We start from the raw sequence: 20928 nt of genomic DNA, 5'->3' as shown, positions 1-20928 counted from the left end.
TGCTTTGCTTTTCCGGATACTGTTTTTTTCAGAAATCAATACAAATTAAAGCCCATCATTATTTGGATGGTTTGCATACAAGAGGCAAACTCAATGATGCAGATGAATTTACCTCTTGTATGTAAACCAACCGAATTTACCAACGTAAGCAGTCCTGAACCTTTTTGGTTGCTTAAAATGGTTGAGTTTCTCACTAAATTTCGACTACTTACCACAAGAAAGCGCAAAATAAGTGCAGGCAAAGATTGGTTTCCATAGCCGTGTCTCCCGGCGCCAGACGATTTTACAGCAGGAGATTCTCTCATTTGACACTTCCCCGCATGCGCATAAGTTTGTTTTGATTTTATTTTGACGACAAGTCAGTAAAAAACATCAACTACTGAATAGTCGGTAATTGTTTTTACTGACTTTTCGGCCTGTTTGGTAATGCTGGAAAATTGGGTCTGACAGCAACCGTAGTTCAGTAAAAAGTAAAAATTATTACTGAACCTCAGAAGTTTTCAATCAAAAAGCTGAAAGTTCGGTATTTTTATGATTTACAATTCTTACCCAGTATAAAAAATTACCGAACAAGCAAATCGTGATTGAGTGTGTATCGAAGTCCATTGGTGTGCGGTGGTTCATTTTGCCATGTTTATGTGTTGTGTGAGGCAACAGCCTACAAAGAGGGTCAGTGTGTCTCAGTCACCATCCGATACTGACGAAGGATGGATGTGTTCTTCCCAATACACGGTCCTTCGTGCGGCGTCTTCTGGTGGCTGGACGGAGTTTTTGTGTGGGGGGGTTGGGAATCGAACCCATGACCTTCCGCTTGCGAAGCGAAAACATCAGGATTTATCATAGTAATTTTAATAAGAACACTTTCAAGATCTCTCCAGAAATCCAGACAGAGATACTGTCCAATGTTTTTCAAGAAATTTAGAGAATCATGCAGGATACTATCGTGAGATTCGATTGTCTTGGAAATCTTCTAAAACTTTCTCAAGAGTCCAGAAGTTATTTCAGAGATCCTTGTTCATTAAAGGTGACTTTAAGGTGACGATGAATCGAAGCCAAACCTCAAATTTTCAAGAGCACAAATCTGGAGAACCGAACACCCGTTTGAGCTGAAAACTTATTCGATTGGTCACCACCAGCTAGTGACCAATTGATTAAATTTTCAGCATAAACGAATGAATGGTTCTCCAGATTTGTGCTCCTGAAAATATGAGGTTTGGCTTCCATTTATCTTCACCTTAAAACTAACTTAAAGTTTTATCTGATGCTACTCTAGAATTTTTTTTAGAAATACCTCACGGATTTATTTTTCAGACAAATTTTCTTGGTATTTCCCTGGAGACGTACCTAAAAAAACTTCCAAATCTTACTTAAGAAATGATCAAAGAATTACTGGAGGAGTTTCTGTTCTTAGAGGGTATATATGAAAAAAATTCTGAAGGTATCTTTAGAGAAATTTCTGGATAAAATTTTATATAATTCCTGAAAGATAATTTTAAAGAAAATTCCTAGAAGTTTCAGCAGAAGTTATTGATTGCGTTTTGGAGGATGTTTCGACTGAAAATTTAGGAGGATGTCTCAGGGAAATCGATGGATAAATCAAAAACAATTGAAACAATTTTGGAAGAGTTAGTAATTTCTTGAAAAATTTCTCAAAGAAATTTTGGAGGAATTCAAATGGTTTATGAAATAATCTAGGGAGAAATTCCATTTATTTGGCTCTTCTTAGAAAATAAATCATGTTGAATTCTTGGATACCTCAACAAATTTTTTGGGAAACTTACTAGAGAAATCCATTATGAAGTTCCTTGGGAAATAATCACTAAATGAACTCCTGAAGAATCTGAATAAACTTCTGATAAAATTACAAGAGAAAATCATGAAAAAACACATAGAGAAAAATGTCTGCATTAGATATGAATGACCAATTTCTTATCTCTTGGCTCCTATTAGGTTTCATTTTGTTTTCTTGTTTCCTGTTTGCTCTTTCCTCGGCTGTTTTCGATTCCTTTGAGGTTTCTTTTTGGTTTTTTTTCTGGCAAGGGGCTGTCCATTAATTACATAAGATAATTTTAAACTCCCCCTCTCCCCAAAGTAAGACTTAAGAGATTTTCACTGTTAAGTCGAAAAGCTTTCTTAGTGATGGGTCTGAGAGGGTTAAAAGCAAACGGGTGTCAGTGACAAAAACCTAGTTTTGAGAAAATCTACTTTCAGCGATTTTTCATTCTATAAACAAAAATTATGGGAGTCATAGCAAGCCAGTGTTCTAAGAATTATGCTATTTTTATTTTTTTTTTCTGTTGAGCGGAAACATCACCTGAAGATATCGTTAGCATGCTTGGACACAATAGAATTTCCTTAATTTAACTCAACTCAAAACCGACCAAAATATCTTCTACACCTCTTTGTGTTTCAGTCCCTAAATATTGAAAGTTACTTCAATTTCCAGTCCAGAGTTAAATTTTTCATAGCTTTCTGTGTACAAATATTTGCCAACGTTTTTCCTACCCGTGGTTTCGATCGTGGACGCGCCTCTGTCAAGATGAGAAGCTTGTCCAGTAGAGACGTAATGCAAAGAAGAGGAAAAATACCTATCTATCAAGCATGATTATCTACAATTGAGATATTACATAGAGTCTGTTAAGCTACCATGATTATCAAAGTTACCCGAACCTTATTAAAGATAACCCAGTTCAATGTAGCTACCTAGGTAACTCTACTCTACGATGAAATTACTAATCGCTGGATTTAACCAACACTAGCGAACACAAAATCATGAATAATTCATGATCATTAATTATTATCTTCATAATAATTAATTATTATCTTCGCAACGTTGCAATTTGATTACATTTGTTACAATATATTTTTCAACTCGATGTGTATAGGGTTACCATACATCTGCGTTGTGATATACAATCCATTCATCAGAGAATCCAGGGGACTGACACGGTTGTCATCCTGCATACATTTCGGCTCTTCCTCACATCGTTTTGGTACTTCGCGTTTTGGTACCCACTTTCTGGTCGGTTTGCCCTAAACTTGCTCCTGAATTTTGAGTATACGGCTCATACGCTGCTTGTGCTAGATTCTGGCAATTAAACAAATCGCATTGAATCGTCGTATTTGATGACGCTCTTCATTAGTTCATCATTTTGTTTAATGTTTTACGCATCAGCGTGGTAGCATTGATGTCTCCTACCCATAAAAACAGATGTTTTGTCCCTCCCCAAATAATCAAAACAAGAACACTGGACGCCATGTTGAATTGATGTTGGGTTGGTAAATATTGGCTCATGCCACCCCCTTGATCATATCTCAACAAAATTGTATTATGATCAATTTTTCTGAAAAACTACTAAACACCTTATAAGGAAGAAAACAGAACTGCCGAAAATTGTACAAGCTCTATAAATTGTTACTATACTGGGCAGATAGTTCCCCTAGGCCTATTAGAGCAATTATTGCACTAATCTATTACATAGCGCCTGAACCGGCTAAGCCGTTGATTCGTTGATTCGTTTTGCCTTTCTAAGAAAGAGAGCCAATTCTCTGACTTAAAACTTCTCCAGAATACTCTCGTCCTCTCAGCCATGCTCCGGCTTTGCAACAGTGAGAAGCACGCTTAAGGGCCATGCGTTGTCGAAGGCACTCCATTGTTCTGAGGAGAGTCTCAGTCGTCATTAGCTGGTAGTATGGTCAGGGTGTTTCAAGACTCTAGTGTGCTATCCGTATCTCTCTGACCACTGCAAATAAGGAACCGGTTCTGTCAAACGTAGTCGTTCAATCAATTTGGAGTAATGAAAGTCAAGTGAAATTACCAATTGAATACCGATTGTCAATTTGGAAGACAGAATGGCCCAGGAGCGACCACCACGGACTGGAGATAATGTGCCTGGTGAGAGATTTTATGAGTCACTGAGTGAGAAGTGTTTACTAAATATATGCTTTGTTTCCCTATAGATACAACATTTCTGGTGCTAGAACATACCCGGCAGACGAAGCGTATCCAACGAAAAGAGCTACAGGTAACTTGCCTTATCGAGCATTAAATGCGATGAAACTGAAAAGGGATGATAACACTGTTGACACAGTCGGCGAATAGTGCAGCGTTATCAACACATGATCGTTATCTGAGAATGGGATTAAATAATTACGTGGGTCATTACAGACAGCCATCAACAATGAGTTGCTGGCCATCATTGACGAGCCGGAAATCGAAGATGGTTTGCCCAAGATGCACGCACTGCTGGAAGACTGCAGGTGGGATACGCTACATAATCTGATCGAAGAAATGAAGGACTGGGACGTGCAGACAACAATTCCGGAGCCTAAGACATTCTTGTTCAACTCCAAAATTCAACCAACTTTAGGAAAGATGCTCGTCTCCAACATTCTTTACCAACCGTATCTACAACCCTTCATCATTCGCTTCGCCGCTTTCAACGAGGTACATTCGATAGCTAGTTCCACTCACTCAATTACTCACATCCTCTTTCTTCTGTAGAGAATCGCTCCGGAGCTGAATGCACCTCTCCACTATGCCGTCGAATCGCTGAACGTCGACTTCTTGACATGGCTCCTGTCCCAGCCATCCATTGAGATCAACATTCGCAACAAACAAAGCAAAACGCCACTATTTCTTCTGTGTGAGCAATACGACGCCGTGCTGAACAGTCCAAAGTTCAAGAAACGCACCTTACAGCTGACCAAGAGTCCAATCAAGGTGGAAGATATCCGACACTGCATTCTGCTGCTGCTCGACCACGGTGCGGACTTCAATGTATGCAGCGATCGGCTTAAGCTACCCTTCGAACTGCTGATGAAAAACTCGTCCAACGAAAATAAGACGTTCCTAAAGGAGTGCGTCAAACGGTTCAACGGTGCTATAGCTATCGGGAAAAGAGGCGGTGCTAATAAACAACTATGTTTGGGATTCTACCAAGAATGGGTTCAAATCAAGGTGACTGTTGAACTGTTGGAAATTCTTCTGCGCTTCAAGGAGGAACAACGATTCGAACGAAAGTTTCTGCAGTTCAAGGTCGACGAATGGAACGTGAGAGAGGTGATACGACTGCTGCTGCACATTGCAGTCGAACTAGATATGGAGCGATCGGTTAAAACGATCATCGAACATGCCGGTCAGCTTATCTTCAAAACTGTGAAGCCGATAACCTCTAAGAAAAAAGTCCTGCGTGTTTGCGAACCAGATCCGGAACACGATGCCAAGGGATCCGAGTTGGTATACCGAGTGGAACTGAAAGGACTGCTTAAGAAAGCTTGTGAACGCGGGAACGTATCGACGCTGACGCTCCTTCTGGGACACATTACTGATCGAATCCTGGTGAATGACGACCCTATTCTGGTATTCACGCTGAACCGGGCACAAGAGCTGTGGAGGCGCGAGGAGGAAAGAGCAAAAGTTCTACAGTGTGCGGAATTTTTGGCCAAGGATCAAAAAATCCATCTCACGCGGACGGACAACAATGGCAACACTGCTTTGCACACGTCGCTGAAATTCGGTTTCACCGACATTGCTTTGGACCTTTTGCAGCAGAAATATGCCTTCCTGGGTGTTCGCAACAAAGACAATCAGACCCCACTGGACTTTGCCCGCTTCGAATTCTGGAAGATGTATTTTGATCAGTGCGTTGCAATCGATGTTCGACGATCTTACTTCGATCGAAACGAAATCCGACTGAACCTGAATGGATTTGATCCGTTTATTTTCAAGAAACGTCCGACAAAAAAGACCTCTCCCAAAGATCGTAGTGAGATGAATCTTTGGCGAATCGTTGAAAAGGCTTCTTCGTCGAATGTTTCCCATCAACAACCCCAACAGACCTACGTCACCGAAATGGATCCCGTGAAGATCATCGCCAAATCCAAAGAACTCAAACGTCTACTGCTTCATCCGGTCATCTATACCTTCATCCTGGTCAAATGGCTACGGCTGACCAAGTGGATCTACCTCAATCTGATCTGCACCCTTGCAACAGTCGTTTGCTTTGGCCTACATTCGCTCGACACTTGCAACGGTGACAATCAATACTCGATCGCTCTGAACGTGATCACCTGGATCGGTGCTATTTATATGATAGGGAGAGAAATGGTTCAAATTTTGTTTCTTCGGCTGTCGTACTTTTCTTCGTTCGAGAATTACTTGGACATTGGGACAATAATTTCAATGATCATCGTCTTGCTGAACGGTTGTCGATCCATACTATCTTCGCTTATTGTCATAGCATTTGCTCTTCAGCTCACCGTACTGATCGGGTCACTGCCCTTCAATACTCTTTCTACGTACATGTACATGTTTAAAACCGTTTCGGCGAATTTCATGAAGAGCTTCCTGCTTTTCATCCCGCTACTAGGAGCGTTCACCTTCAGCTTCTTCCTGTCGTACAACGATCGCACAGTACCGCACAACTCCACAGAAGATGAGATTCCGTTCAACACCTTCAGTAGTTTCACGGACGCTGCGCTCAAAACCCTGGTCATGACCACCGGTGAATACGAGGCCGCTGGAGTTGACTTCTCCGGTGGCAAGATCATTCTCTTCGTCCTATTCATCTTCTTCGCTCCGATCGTCATCCTGAACTTGATCAACGGTCTTGCTGTCAGCGACATCACCGCCATCAAAGAGGAATCCGAGCTGATCAGTTTGCGAAAGAAGGTCCTAATCTTGGAACGATATGAACGCGGTCTTCGGGAGATGCCGATCGAGTTCATCCGTCGGATGTTCCCGAGTTCGTTCTTCGAGAACCATTCGTACATCATCGTAGTCAAACCGAAGGAACTCCGCAAGATTCTGGTGCAGCACATTAATCCGCAAGCGGAGAATCAACGAGGCCAGAAGCTTCCGAAAGGTGAATGGCGCGTGGTTCCGAACATGCCCGGCGGATGGCTCGTTCGAGGATCGGAAGGACTCTTTGTGAATTTGAAATTTCTCAAGTTTCCATTGTTTTGTACGCTGGACGAACATATCATGGACGAGGCGTTGCAAATTGCCGATGCGAGTATTATGCTCCGGGAGATTATGGACAGCAGACGAGCGGAGATGACTTCTATGGCATCAATGAGCAGTTTCACGGATACCGAAGACAAGCTGGAAGAAATGAAGGCCGAGATCACTAAGATGAATCGACTTCTGATGAGGGCGCTTCAGCAAAAGCAACCCACGAAGAGGAAAATTTCCGGGAACAAAGCCAAAATGGTGCGAGAAATTGACGAACCTGGTGATAAGTTTACAACAGTAATCAAAGTCGCAAAAGCCGTAGGAAAGTTCAAGAAAGGCAAAAAGAAGCCCAAGTCTTAGATATTACCATTAAAGTGATTGAAATATTTTACAAATTTAAAACCAATATACGAGTATAGATTTATTTTACAAAAATAAAAATACTTAAGTATTAGTTGCAATACTTCATTTCACCGTCACAAAGCTGACTCCCCTTGCGGTTAATTTAAATATGTAGAACGAAGTACACAGTCCTTTCTCTGAAATACGCTTCTTCATTCTTCAAGTACATCCATCAAATACTTCGTTTTCCGTCTAATACACAGAGTTTCACTAAAATTCTAAGCGTTTCGTTCGTTTTCCCCCCAAATACACGAACCACCGCTTCTAATAAGGCACATTACACCTGACGCTCCATCGCTGCTATTCTTGTCCCCTCCTGTAGACTCCTCCTAGATTCCAACAGGTACCGTCGCTGCCATCGCTGCCGTTACAAACACCACCAACGCCCACCACGCCTCCGTTCAGATATTGGTCGATTCGACGCCTCCGTTGTCCAGCGGACCAACTCCATCTCCATAGTCCAGCTCGTCCTCGTTGGGTATGTCGTCCAGGTCCAGGTCCTTATTCTCCGGACACTCCCGACAGCGGGAATCGTTGATACCGTAGTTGATGCAGGTTTGTCCAACACACTCGCAACAACCGTCGTGGAACCATCTACGGTAGAGTGTTGAGATTAGCGATACGAAAGGGAGAGATTCAAATACAGTCTTACCGATAGCTGGTAGCTCCCATGGTGATGCAGCTCTCCTTGCACTTGTTCCAGGACATGCATTGGGCCATGTAGGCAACGGTGCAGTTGACTGTCATTTTGGACGGAGTGTCCAGACGCGGCTTCAGGTCGTTGTCGCTAGAATCTGCGGTTGAAAACAAGGAAAATGTGAAAATTAAGTTGCTCTCCAACTGTAAATTGAAGTTGTGAAGGGGTCTGGTTAGATTTCGACGAGATGTGAGTAATAAAAAATTATCTGAATATCGGCTCCGTAAAGCGTTATACGCATTTGAGCTTTAAGAAGTAGAGCAAGTAAAAATAAATGTAGTGTTATACCATTTCTATTTGATTTGGATTTGTATTTTTGGATTGGATTGGATTTGGATTGGATTGGATTTGGATTGGATTTGGATTGGATTTGGATTGGATTTGGATTGGATTTGGATTGGATTTGGATTGGATTTGGATTGTATTTGGATTGGATTTGGATTGGATTTGGATTGGATTTGGATTGGATTGGATTTGGATTGGATTTGGATTGGATTTGGATTGGATTTGGATTGGATTTGGATTGGATTTGGATTTGGATTGGATTTGGATTGGATTTGGATTGGATTTGGATTGGATTTGGATTGGATTTGGATTGGATTTGGATTGGATTTGGATTGGATTTGGATTGGATTTGGATTGGATTTGGATTGGATTTGGATTGGATTTGGATTGGATTTGGATTGGATTTGGATTGGATTTGGATTGGATTTGGATTGGATTTGGATTGGATTTGGATTGGATTTGGATTGGATTTGGATTGGATTTGGATTGGATTTGGATTGGATTTGGATTGGATTTGGATTGGATTTGGATTGGATTTGGATTGGATTTGGATTGGATTTGTTGGATTGGATTGGATGTTTGTCTGTGCTTAATCCACACGTCACACTCTCACCGATGTCCATCGACCACCTTTTTAACGGCCGATTCAAATATATGGTAGGTGGCCAATCCACCACCCGCAGCGCTCGCATCGTTTTTGTTCGCGTTTGACGTTTACACACTACCGCCATCTGTTGGTCCATCGGCCAAATACACCGATTTTAGCATTGGGCGTACATGTCATCGTGACTATGATTTTGATCGGGATTTGTTCTCAGTGTTACGTCTGTTTGTCTGTGCTTAATCTTAATCTCAATCTCAATCTCAATCTAAATCCAATGCACAGGCTCAGTTTTAATCGCAATGTCAATCTCAATTTCATTTTAAATATTTATCTCAATGTCATCGTGTAGGTGTCTTCGGGGGACTTATTCTTTGTAAATCAGAGAATAAGTTCTCTGAAGACACCAACGTGATTCGATGCAATCCCGCACTTTTATTCACACTTTCGCACTTATGAGGCCGCACTTCGCAGTCCAGTGGTGAAAGAAATACACAATATCAATCTCAATTTAAGTTGCAATTTCAATCTCAATCTCAATCTCAGCCAGTGTTGTTCAGACTCATTTCCCCGAAAATAACATTTTCCGAACTACGAAGCCACGAACTACTACAACCATGATCTGTCCACAGACAAAATCTATCCTCCTAAGATAGAAAAGCAGATGGTTAAGCTTGAGTACTGCACACAAAATCGATCAATTTTGATCCCAGAGAGCCACAATTCAAGTTTCAGTGAAATGAAATGAGTGAGTGAGTGAGTGCGAATCATTTCACCGAAACTTGAATTGCGGCCCACCGAGATCGAAACTGTCGGATCCCATGTGCAACACTCAAGCCCAACCACCTCCCCCTCCATCTCAGGAATACAACGCACAGTTATAACAGTTCATGGCTTCACAATTCGAATTTCGGGGAAATGAGTCTGGTCAACACTGATCTCAGCCTCAATCTTATACTCATTTTCACTCTCATGTCTCACTCTCAATCTCCATCTCAATCTCAATCTCAATCTGAATATGAGTTTGAATCAGAATCTGAATCTCAATCTCTTTCGGAATCTGAATTTAAATATGAATACAAATCTGAATCTCACTCTAAATCTCAATTCTAATCTTGATATCAATCACAATCTCAATATCAAACTCAATCTCAATCTCAATCTAAATCCCATACCATATTTTAAATGTTTATTTAGTCATACTCACAATCTTTTGTTCAATCGTTTGGCTCAATCTCAATACTCAATTTCATTACTCAATCTTATTCTTCAATCTCATTTCTCATTACTCATTACTAGACAGTTTCACAAAAATAAAATTTTCTGGGATTCAACCAGTCACCCCCAAGTCCTAGTTGCAATACTAAAACAAACTACCAGACAAATTTTCATCCAATTTGGAGAAGATTAGGAGGTGCCTCAAGTCGAAATTGTGTTTTTTGGCTATTTTTTACATTCAAAAAATTCTACCGAGAATTTGAAAAAATGAAAATCAAAATAAATAGGGTCGGTGTTCCCTTAGTGGACAGTCCCCTATAGTCGCACTAGTGGCTTTTTACGGCCGTTTTGCTATAAATCTTTTCAAAATATTTTTTGACATGAAGGTCAGGAGCTAATAATCTAAGTACCATTTATACACAGCTTGATTTTTTTCAAAAAATGATCGAAATAATTAGTTTTGCTTAAAATTTGAGCTCCCTTGCGCCTATAGTTAACCTATTGTTCCTATAGTAGCACTACTGAGAGAAACTATTTTTATTATACAAAATAATTGATGAAATAAGAACTTTTTTACATCAAACGAAAGCTTTTGATCCACACTGTGTAGGAAAAATATGAAAGTTTTGTAAAAATACGATTTTGATAAGTATTTTGCCAACGCCGTGATGCTAGTGCTACAATAGGAACAGGAATTAGAAATAGTGCTACTATAGGCACATGTATTCCTATAGTGGCACACGCGATAATAAATACAAACATTTGAGTTTTAGTAGTTTTCATATTTTTCCTACAAAGCCAAGATAAAAAGCTTTCAGATGATGTAAAAATAAAGACGCTAGCGTTATTTTTCGATTTTCTTCGATTTTTTGTTCTTAGCTATGCGGCTATTGGTACATCGACCCTACCTTGGTTGAACGTATTATTAGTACTTTACAACTTTTGAGAACACTGTATGCCGATAATAGATGGTTTTGACCTCAAAAAATTGATTTCTGTTCATTAAAGTACCTGTAAAACATACATTTCTCTACAGTTTTGTTCTACGAGATTCTTAACCTCATGCCTTATCATAAAAGTTCAATCGTAGTATCATTCCTTTGTCATTTCTGAACATTATTGTAGTACATCATTTTTGTCTCCGAATTACAGATTAATTGTAAAAAATTGTCGGAAATACGACATTCCTCATTCCCCTGCATTTAGAGCTGCTGCCAAATGGCGCAATAAGCAAATATTTTCAAAGCTAAACGATCACTCCTACATCTGGTGGCTAGTAGGAGAACCGGCAAAAAAGAGATTGGGTTGAGAACTTACCGTGTGCAGCATAGGAAGGATCACACAATTTACACTTTTTCTCGGAATAGTTATTTTGTAGACGATCAGAGATCATTGAGAAACAGAATAAACTTTTTTTCCTTTGAAAATGTACAGATCCGGTCAGTGCTCATGTACGATTAGTGGGATAAAATTGGAAAATTGGTGTTTGGCAACATAGGTTATAAACTTCCGGATTCTTTGTTGGTGGTTAAATTTGTTGTGAAGTTACACGTATGGCAAGAATAATGGTACAAAATGAGTATGCCAATGGAAAATAGTTCAATAATCGATTGATTATGAACTAATTTTTTGGTTAAAGAATTGAATTTTGGACGTAAACAAACATTTTCAGTGACATTTCACTTGTTCTTCCCCAGCGATCTCTATGACGGTGGCGCATTATATTTGCCTATGGACCTGTGCACGAGTTCACGAATTTGACGTTTGAGCGGTGCCGAATTCACTTGTTGTCATGGTCACGTAAATAACACGGCACCGCTCAAACGTCAGATAGTGAACTCGTGCATCGGTCCATTGCTGACATGTTTAAAAATTGAACATAGTAGCTTTGCTTTTTCAATGATGGATGATGATTGAAGAAAACATCTAGCAAATGAGTAGAAGCATTAACCTAAGAATGCTAATGTCGCTGCTGTTCGTGTTACCAACATCTAGTTTGCCACGAACTGACAGCCTGAGTACCGGGCATCAAAGTGTCAAATTAATTATAAAAACATAAACAACGACAAGGCATTGAACAAACAATGAAAAACCATAATTTAAGGTAATAATAATTAAAATCAGTTTTGTGACAACAGCGCAATAGGCAAATATAATGCGCCACCGTCATAGAGGTCGCTGGGGAAGAACGAGTGAAATGTCACTGAAAATGTTTGTTTACGTCCAAAATTCAATTCTTCAACCCAAAAATTAGTTCATAATCAATCGATTATTGAACTATTTTCCATTGGCATACTCATTTTGTACCATTATTCTTGCCATGCGTGTGATTTCACAACAAATTTAACCACTAACAAAGAATCCGGAAGTTTATAACCTATGTTGCCAAACACCTTTTTTCCAATTTTATCCCACTAATCGTACATGAACACTGACCGGATCTGTACATTATCAAAGGAAAAAAAGTTTATTCTGTTTCTCAATGATCTCTGATCGTCTACAAAATAACTATTCCGAGAAAAAGTGTAAATTGTGTGGTCCTTCCTATGCTGCACACGGTAAGTTCTCAACCCAATCCCTTTTTTGCCGGTTCTCCTACTAGCCACCAGATGTCGGAGTGATCGTTTAGCTTTGAAAATATTTGCCTATTAGCGTTCTACTACTGATATTTCTATACGCTTCCAATCGCAAAACGCAACATACTGTTAGCCATCTATACTTTGGTAGCGCAACTAGTCAGATGATGAGAGATTTGATTTTTCACGCATCCATCACATGCCGCTGTGGGGGAAAATGTTTTATTTTCCTGATATAAGACGGTTCACAGTGAAACAGTTAGGCGGAAAAGGTAGGAATATCCATTCTCTATGTTCTGCATACGTTTGTTTTTTTGTATTATTGCACTACTTTCATAAAAATTGAGATCCGGCTGGTAGGAGCACTAGTTTGAGGTTGGAAAACCAGGATATGTGAGGTTAGTTTCACTGGAAGTTTCGCCTGAGCGATTTTTGCGCTTGAATAAAACACGCTTCGGGACATTCTCCGCTGCCCCTAAAATACCATTGGGTAGATAAATGAATTCTCTACCATTGGATCTCATTCAATTTCATATATAAGAGAAGTAAGCGGTGAAAATAAATATTTTGTTCCGAATGTTTTGAAACCATGAATGAGTTTGACATTGCTCTCGTCAACCATCATCATGACGACAGCAGCACACCCCACCGGACGAATTGTCGTCTTGGGAGCGAATAGGGTCCTAAAGCCCTGTCCCAATTTTAGTGCCAAATGCTTAAGTTTAGGCCAATAACATATGTTTACTCAATTTTCTAATGTTTTCAGTTGGTTTGAGTCTAAAAAACATTGTTTTTAGATTTTGTCACACCTCTTGGCTTAAACTCAAATTTTGGGTGCATTTTGTTTTCCGTGTCCCTTCCGAAATGTCAGATAGGAACAACCCCAGTGTTAAAACTAAAACCCCTGTGGTGTTTTTGTCGACTAAGCGAACGTCAAACATGATCTTAAGTGTCAAGGTTCATTTATGGGCCCAATTTTTAAATTAAAGTTTAAACATGATATAGCCGTTATTTGAGCGGGAAAAATTGCTAAAGTAGTTGCAGTGAGATGCTCTTTCATGTTATTGAATAAAAATAAGATTTCATTTAAAATTTTAGGACCCAATTAGCAAATGTCATCAACGCAGTCGTGTTTCAAACAACATTCTCATTTGATGCCAAGCAATTACATATGTGATATAGCCCCGAAGTCAAGCTTCTCGACTACCGATCTTGAGGATCAGAGTTTGATTCTTTTTTTCGAGTGAAACCAATGTTTATTATATGCAGCATAGAAAAAGGACTAAAGGCGCAAATCACTACTTGAGCATTTCTCTTCATTTACTTAGGAGTGAGAGATTTTTGTGAATTCTATTGATTAAGCACAGACAAACAGACGTAACACTTAGAACAAATCTCGATCAAAATCATAGTCACGAGGACATGTACGCCCAATGCTAAAATCAGCGTGTTTGGCCGACGGGCCAACAGATGGCGGTAGTGTGTAAACGTCAAACACGAACAAAAACGAAGCAAGCGCTGCGGGGGGCGGATTGGCCACCTAACATATTTTTGAATCGACCGTTAAAAAGGTGGTCGATGGAGAATGATGAGAGTGTGACGTCTGTTTGTCTGTGGATTAAGACTCAGCCACAATATACACTTTTCAACAATGAATCGTGATGAAATTTGTTGGCCTCAAGTCATTTGGTCCATTGGAAAAAAAACTCTAAATGAACTTCCGTAATCAAACCCTGATCCTCAAGATCAGTAGTCGAGAAGCTTGACCTCGGGGCTATATCACATATGTAATTGCTTGACATCAAATGCGAATGTTGTTTGAAACACAACTGCGTTGATGACATTTGCTAGATGTTTTCTCCAATCATCATCCATCATTGAAAAAGCAAAGCTACTGGTGTTCATTCTGATTTTCATTTTTCCAAATTCTTGTTAGAATTTTTTGAATGTAAAAAATAGCCAAAAAACAAAAATTTGACTTAAGGCACCTCCAAATCTTCTCCAAATTGGATGAAAATTTGTCTGGTAGTTTGTTTTAGTATTACAACTAGGACTTGGGGGTGACTGGTTGAATCCCAGAAATTTTGATTTTTGTGAAACTGTCTACTCATTACTCATTACTCATTGGGCGGTATGAATAAAATGTAGTAAAGTTCATTTTACTACATTATCGGTAGTAAACGCTATATGTGGAACACGAGTGAAACATGTTTGTGTCATTGCTCTTTCTACACCTTTCGAACATATGATGCTATGAATAAAGGTAGCATTTACTACAAAGCTACTGGTAGTTAGCTTCAGAGGTTGCTGCTCATGCTTGGAGATTGTTGAAATGAATGGAATAATTAAAATTTGAGTATATATTATGGGAAAACGACGTCAGCTTTGATATTTCAAAAGGTAGGTACTTTGAGATTTCCCTAAAAAATTTGATATTTCGAAAAGAATTTTGAGATTCCGGTAAGGAATTTTCAATTTGTTTGAGAGATCTGGTATTCTCTTTGGCGTTACGTCCCAACTGGGATAAAGCCTAATTCTCAACTGTGTTCTCATGAGTACTTACACAGGTTTTTACTGAGAGCTTCCAATGTCAATTGACCATTTTGCATGTGGGACAGAATTTCAGAGCCATATTGAGAACGAATTCTGCAATGCCTGTTCAGGCTTGGTTTCATAACAGCATTATGTGAAAGCGATTCGTATAGCACACTGGAAATTTAGTTCCCTCCGCTTTATTTATCCAACATTGGACCAGTAAAACGGCCTTGAATCTACGATCTCCTACTCTCTAAATGGCCAGAAAGATTTTTTCCTCTATTTTGAGACATTCATTTAGAGCTGCGTTCTTCCATATGAAATCAGTTCTTCCTCAATAGTTCCAAACCTTTTTTACACTGATTACGCTTTCCACTCTTCCAGCTTTGCGAAGCAGAGTCGAACTTGGTTCAGAAAATACTTTTAATATGCGATAATTAGCATTGATCTTATCTTTGAGTCCAGTTCTATCTTCGTTACCATTGCACAGTGGTCCAGGAATCAGTTTTACGCGGAAAGATGAATTTTGAGCTTTAAAATGAAACATTAGACAAAAACGATCTTCTACAAAGTTGTTTGTATTAGTAAAGTCCTTTGTTTGGTGTTATTGAAAATTAGGGTGGACCACATTTTCATAGAAATTGTGTAACTAACTTTCTTATTTGTAGAAATTATACTATACATGCTTCAACAAAGTTGTAGACCATTCAATTTTAAGCAACTTTGCCAAAAAAAGTTTTTTTATATCTCTTAAATTGACCGATTTAGAGCTATTTTCCTACGGTGACATAGGGTGGTCCGAACAAAATTGGTTTTCTGGCTCTAGAGTTTTCAATTCAAATTTCTCATCAAAGTAGTCTATGAAACACTTTTAGAGCTTGGAAAAATGCGTTGTTTGGTGAGTGAAGAAACTCGTTATCTCTTTCCGTATGGGAGTTATTATTGTTTTTCTCTCAAAAACATGCCTATTTTGATTGTGAATATTTTTGATTGGGGCAAACATAAAAAATATCTTTTGACGGCATTCAAAAGACAAAATAAAATTGTAAATTATATCAAAAAATTACAAATGTGTTATTTTTGTAACTCTAATAAAATGCCCTTAAAAACAAATGATTTTAAGCAGAAAAACTTTAATAACATTTGAACTAAAAAAGATATCATCAATCTTTTAGCATGAAAATTTGCGTTTTGTTAAGTTCTAAAAGTCGTTCATAGACCGCTTTGACGAGAAATCTGAAATAAGAAAGATAGGGCTTTAAAACTATTTTGAAGATTTTCATAGTATGTATTTCTTTATTATTTTGCATTTTGAGCATGAAAATAAAATTTTAGACAAAAATGATCTTCTACAAAATTGTTTATAAAAATTTAGGCTTTCATACTGAGTCATTCAAAACTAGGGTGGTCCACAATTTCACACAAATCATATAATCAACTTTTTTATTTGCAAAAATACTGGTATATACTCTTAGGCAAAGCGGTAGAACTTGGAATTTTGACCAACTTTGCCAAAAAAAGTTTTAGTGTAGCTCAAAATTTGACCAATCTAGAGCATTTTTTCCTAATCATCAAGAGGTGGTCCAACAAAAATCAGTTTTTCAATTTTAGTGTTTTTAATATTAGTTTCTCGTCAAAGTCATCTATGAACGACTTTTAGAACTTAACAAAACGCAAATTTTCATGCAAAAATATTGCTGATATCTATTTTAGTTCAAAAGTTATTAAAGTTTTTATGATAAAAAATATTTGATTTTCAAGGTGTTTTATTAGAGTTACAAAAATAACACATCTGTAATTTTTTGGTATAATTTACAATTTTATTTTGTCTTTTGAATGCCGTCAAAAGATATTTTTTATGTTTGCCCCAATCAGAAATATTCACAATCGAAGTAGGCATGTTTTTGAGAGAAAAACAATAATAACTCCCAAACGGAAAGAGATAGCGAGTTTCTTCACTCACCAAACTACGCATTTTTCAAAGCTCTAAAAGTGTTTCATAGACTACTTTGATGAGAAATTTAAATTGAAAACTCTAGAGCCAGAAAACCAATTTTGTTCGGACCACCCTATGTCACCGTAGTAAAATAGCTCTAAATCGGTCAATTTAAGAGATATGAAAAAACTTTTTTTGGCAAAGTTGCTTGAAATTGAATGGTCTACAACTTTGCTGAAGCATGTATAGTATAATTTCTACAAATAAGAAAGTTAGTTACACAATTTCTATGAAGATGTGGTCCACCCTAATTTTAAATAACACCAAACAAAGGACCTTACTAATACAAACAACTTTGTAGAAGACCGTTTTTGTCTAATGTTTCATTCTAAAGCTCAAAATGCATCTTTCCGCGTAAAACTGATTCCTGGACCATAGTGCATTGTTATAACTTGAATATAGATAACTGGAAGCAGCTGACTGCTAGCATTGGAATGGCATTTATCTTCGTTTGCATCCTAGCATGGCCTACTTAGAATCATGATAAAAATCCATGCCTACTACATTGAGGGCGCTGTTATCGTAAAGTTCCAATGATAATGACAGTGGTGAATAAAAATATCTAGATGTTTATATTCACCACACCAATGATTAACACAACACGCTGCTTAGAAACAAGTCGCTTGTGTCTCAGACAAACACACGTAACACTTAGAACAAATAGCGATCAAAATCATAGTCGAGAGAGCATGTACGCCCAATGCTAAAAAATGGTGTATTTGGCCGGTGGACCAACAGATGGCGGTAGTGTTTAAACGTCAAACACGAACAAAAACGATGCTAGCGCTGCCGGTGGTGGATTGATCACCTACAATATATTTGAATCGACCGTCAAAAAGGTGGTCGATGGACAACGGTGAGAGTGTGATGTCTGTTTGTCTGTGCTTGTGTTGTCAGCAGTTCAATTTCACAGCCTTCAATAAGCCATTTTACGAAGCCTGGTCAAATGACAGGAGACCTGGGATTTTTCAATCATCGTCGTCAGTTTTCGCGATGATGATGGTTGATGACTGTGCGCATTTCTAGCGTAGCTTTTCATCCAGGCGAAAACTTAAATGGAGAATAATTATTAAAATATTTCTGATCACAAAAGTGCTTTTTTTTGTGCAATATGGGTAACAAAGAGGTAGCTGATACAATAACTAGGTGTAATGTTGCAGTAACGAACATTTTTGGATCTCATTTTTGTCATTTTCTCCATGTCCTCGTTTGGTAAGATGAGGCGTTGTTGAAAATCACGCTGGATTTAATCCCAGGTCCTGCCGTTGCGGCGATCAGCTGTTCCGAAACGCCTCGTGAAATGGCTCATAGATTCTAGCGGCAGCGCTGCTAAGGCAGCGTCCATTTATTACGTAACGCTAAAATTGGAAATTTTTGACCCCCTCCCCCCCTCCGCAACGCTTTTTGTATGAAAAATTTCAATTTTTTGTATGAGCCGTAACGCTTGGGTCTACTCCCCCCTCCCCCTAGAGCGTTACGTAATTTGTGAATGCCGCATTCACTTAAAGTTTATGCTAGAGGAGTATACGAAACTTATCTAGATATTTGAAAAATGTTAATACTCCAGTCGACTCCAACAAATACTCACGCATCAAGTACTTCATCCCGGTCTCGGCATTCGACCCGTACATCGCCGCGTCCAGATCGATCGGAAACGTGAAGATCCTCCAGCGCTCCTCCGGATCCTCCTCCGAGGTCAGCACGTTGAACAGATTCGGGAAGCCCTCCAGCTCTTCCACATGGGACTGCTTGCTCAGCTCGTTCGTAGTTTCGTTCGGCTTCGGGCACATCTCCAAACAGCTGCAGCACTCGGTATACAGATAGCTCAAGCACTCGGAGCACTCCTTACAGCAGGAGCAGTTCTTCATGTCGCACTTGCAGCTCTGCGTCAGCATACACTTGGACACTATACTGGCGCAGACCATCTCGTTGCACGAGTAGGCAAACTGGGCCAAACAGATCAGCCCCACGGCCGCGCCTAGCCATACCACCAGAATCTTCCTTCCTTCCAGCATGACGTCCGGCAATACGACAATCCCCAGTAGTATAGTCTTTCTGTGGAAAAGATCAACGATGAGCGGAAGTCGATAAGCGCCTCGCTAACGACTGCAGTGTGTCTGCCTTATGAATGAATCCACTTGTGTCGTCCCCAGCAAGTCTGACGAGATCAGTGTGTTTTGACTTCTAGCGACAGTACGACTCTATAGGGCAAGGTCGACACCGCAACGAGTGATCGTTTCGCGCGATCGCGCTGATATCTACGGAATGTCATGAGAGGTAAAATCTTTCACGATCACTTGAGGTACTCGGGACTAGCGAAAATACCCCGTCGAAAAGTAAACAAATCGCTGCGTGATCGCACACGGATCGATCTTCGAACGCTACTTGACGATCGGTTTCCTCTTCTCCGGGAGTAATTAATATGTAAACAAATCAACTTGCGCATTTAATAATATGGTGAATGGTCTCTCATCCACAGCGGAATAACGCAGTGTTGAAGAGTTTACCAATACAGTGGAGGTGCCGTCGTTAGACCGGTGGAATGCGAATGATCATCGAATTTGAAACTGATCGTCGATAGACCAGGTATGAAATTTTCTTAGAATATCTTTGATCATTCAAACGATTTTCAATGTGCTCTTAACTACCTTCTATATAAATGTCGCTCAAATGATCATATTTCCCCAATTTGATCCCAAATCTTTCACATTTTCCCACGGTATGTTTGTATAAACATCACGATCACGCATTATCGATCACTAGTACACCACGCTGGTATTGGTGTTGATTGTTGTGGTCACCTTTCTCAGCCAGTATTGGTAGATACTTGTAGGCTCGATCCAGCCACCAGCACCAACACAGACCAACAATCCACTCCAGCGATGCTGAACTCAGACGTACTCTCACGCGTACGCAAAGGAAAAGTCAAAATTCCTTTCCCGTCCAGCTTACAGGAAGTCCCAAAATGATCGCATTTCCACCTAATCGATCACTTCTCAACCGCCGTGAAATTCACAAACTCTGTATCACGCACTGATCTCGCCAACTGCAACCCCAAAAACAAAACTCGATCCATCCAAAATTCACCTGTGGTGCACCTTTCTGGAAAGAAGTTGCCCTCCCAACACAAAGCAGAATCTCAACACAATCCTAGTGTCTGGTTAACTTAAAACAAAACTTGATCTCGCGGGTCGATCGTCACTCGAGCGCGCTTCTCAACGTTGCTTTCTCGTCGATGGTTCGCGATCGTTTGACTAGCGGCAAACGGCTCTTTTCGATCGCGATCTTCTCTTCGTATCTATCATTCTTCTTCAGATTGGCTCTCAATCTCTTTCTCTCTCTCTCTTGGCGCAGAATGCCCAGGTAAGGAAAATTCTCACAAATTCTACCTTTATCTTCAAGCGACGTTTTCGAACCGTAGCGAACACACACCACGTGCCTCTCGGCCATATTCATCCATCCACTCGGGCCGCTCGGGCCATTGATGAAAGATGAGAGGCATGCTGGGCAACAAGGCGCCTCCATTCTCATAGCGTTGATCACACTCTTCTTTGGCCTTCTGCATTATCTTCATTTCTCATTGACCACACATTTGCTCTCCTCGACCACTTCTGCCGATCGATGGAGAGATGGGCTGAAGAATGGATTAAATACATCGGCATT

At 39.6% G+C, this 20928-nt stretch overlaps 2 protein-coding genes across 2 annotated transcripts; one reads left to right on the top strand and one right to left on the bottom strand.

The window, feature by feature from the left end:
- Positions 1-3650: 3650 nt before the first annotated feature.
- Positions 3651-7604, top strand: LOC5564686 (transient receptor potential cation channel protein painless). The gene is made up of 4 exons (XM_001648989.2): positions 3651-3895; positions 3961-4025; positions 4169-4447; positions 4505-7604. Exons 1-4 carry the CDS (start codon positions 3853-3855, stop codon positions 7313-7315), a joined length of 3198 nt encoding a protein of 1065 aa, XP_001649039.2. The 5' UTR covers positions 3651-3852; the 3' UTR covers positions 7316-7604.
- On the bottom strand, positions 7351-20530 carry LOC5572113 (protein twisted gastrulation). The gene is made up of 4 exons (XM_001660144.2): positions 20353-20530; positions 18854-19320; positions 8010-8151; positions 7351-7951 (listed from the first exon to the last, which is right to left on the bottom strand). Exons 2-4 carry the CDS (start codon positions 19278-19280, stop codon positions 7759-7761), a joined length of 762 nt encoding a protein of 253 aa, XP_001660194.1. The 5' UTR covers positions 19281-19320; positions 20353-20530; the 3' UTR covers positions 7351-7758.
- Between the last annotated feature and the right edge of the window lie 398 nt (positions 20531-20928).

Source organism: Aedes aegypti, chromosome 1 (assembly GCF_002204515.2).
Source record: "Aedes aegypti strain LVP_AGWG chromosome 1, AaegL5.0 Primary Assembly, whole genome shotgun sequence".
Taxonomy (NCBI): Eukaryota; Metazoa; Arthropoda; class Insecta; order Diptera; family Culicidae; genus Aedes; species Aedes aegypti.
The sequence above is the reverse complement of the archived record's forward strand: the minus strand, read 5'-3'. Positions and strand labels throughout refer to the sequence as shown.

Excerpts from the sequence above, each read along its gene's own strand:
- LOC5564686 (XM_001648989.2), top strand. The coding sequence starts at position 3,853 with ATGGCCCAGGAGCGACCACCACGGACTGGAGATAATGTGCCTG. Across the intron at positions 4,026-4,168 it reads TCCAACGAAAAGAGCTACAG|ACAGCCATCAACAATGAGTT; the intron begins GTAACTTGCCTT and ends GGGTCATTACAG. Across the intron at positions 4,448-4,504 it reads GCTTCGCCGCTTTCAACGAG|AGAATCGCTCCGGAGCTGAA; the intron begins GTACATTCGATA and ends TTTCTTCTGTAG.
- LOC5572113 (XM_001660144.2), bottom strand. The coding sequence starts at position 19,280 with ATGCTGGAAGGAAGGAAGATTCTGGTGGTATGGCTAGGCGCGGCCGTG. Across the intron at positions 8,152-18,853 it reads CGGGATGAAGTACTTGATGC|ATTCTAGCGACAACGACCTG; the intron begins GTGAGTATTTGT and ends TTTCAACCGCAG. Across the intron at positions 7,952-8,009 it reads ATGGGAGCTACCAGCTATCG|ATGGTTCCACGACGGTTGTT; the intron begins GTAAGACTGTAT and ends ACTCTACCGTAG.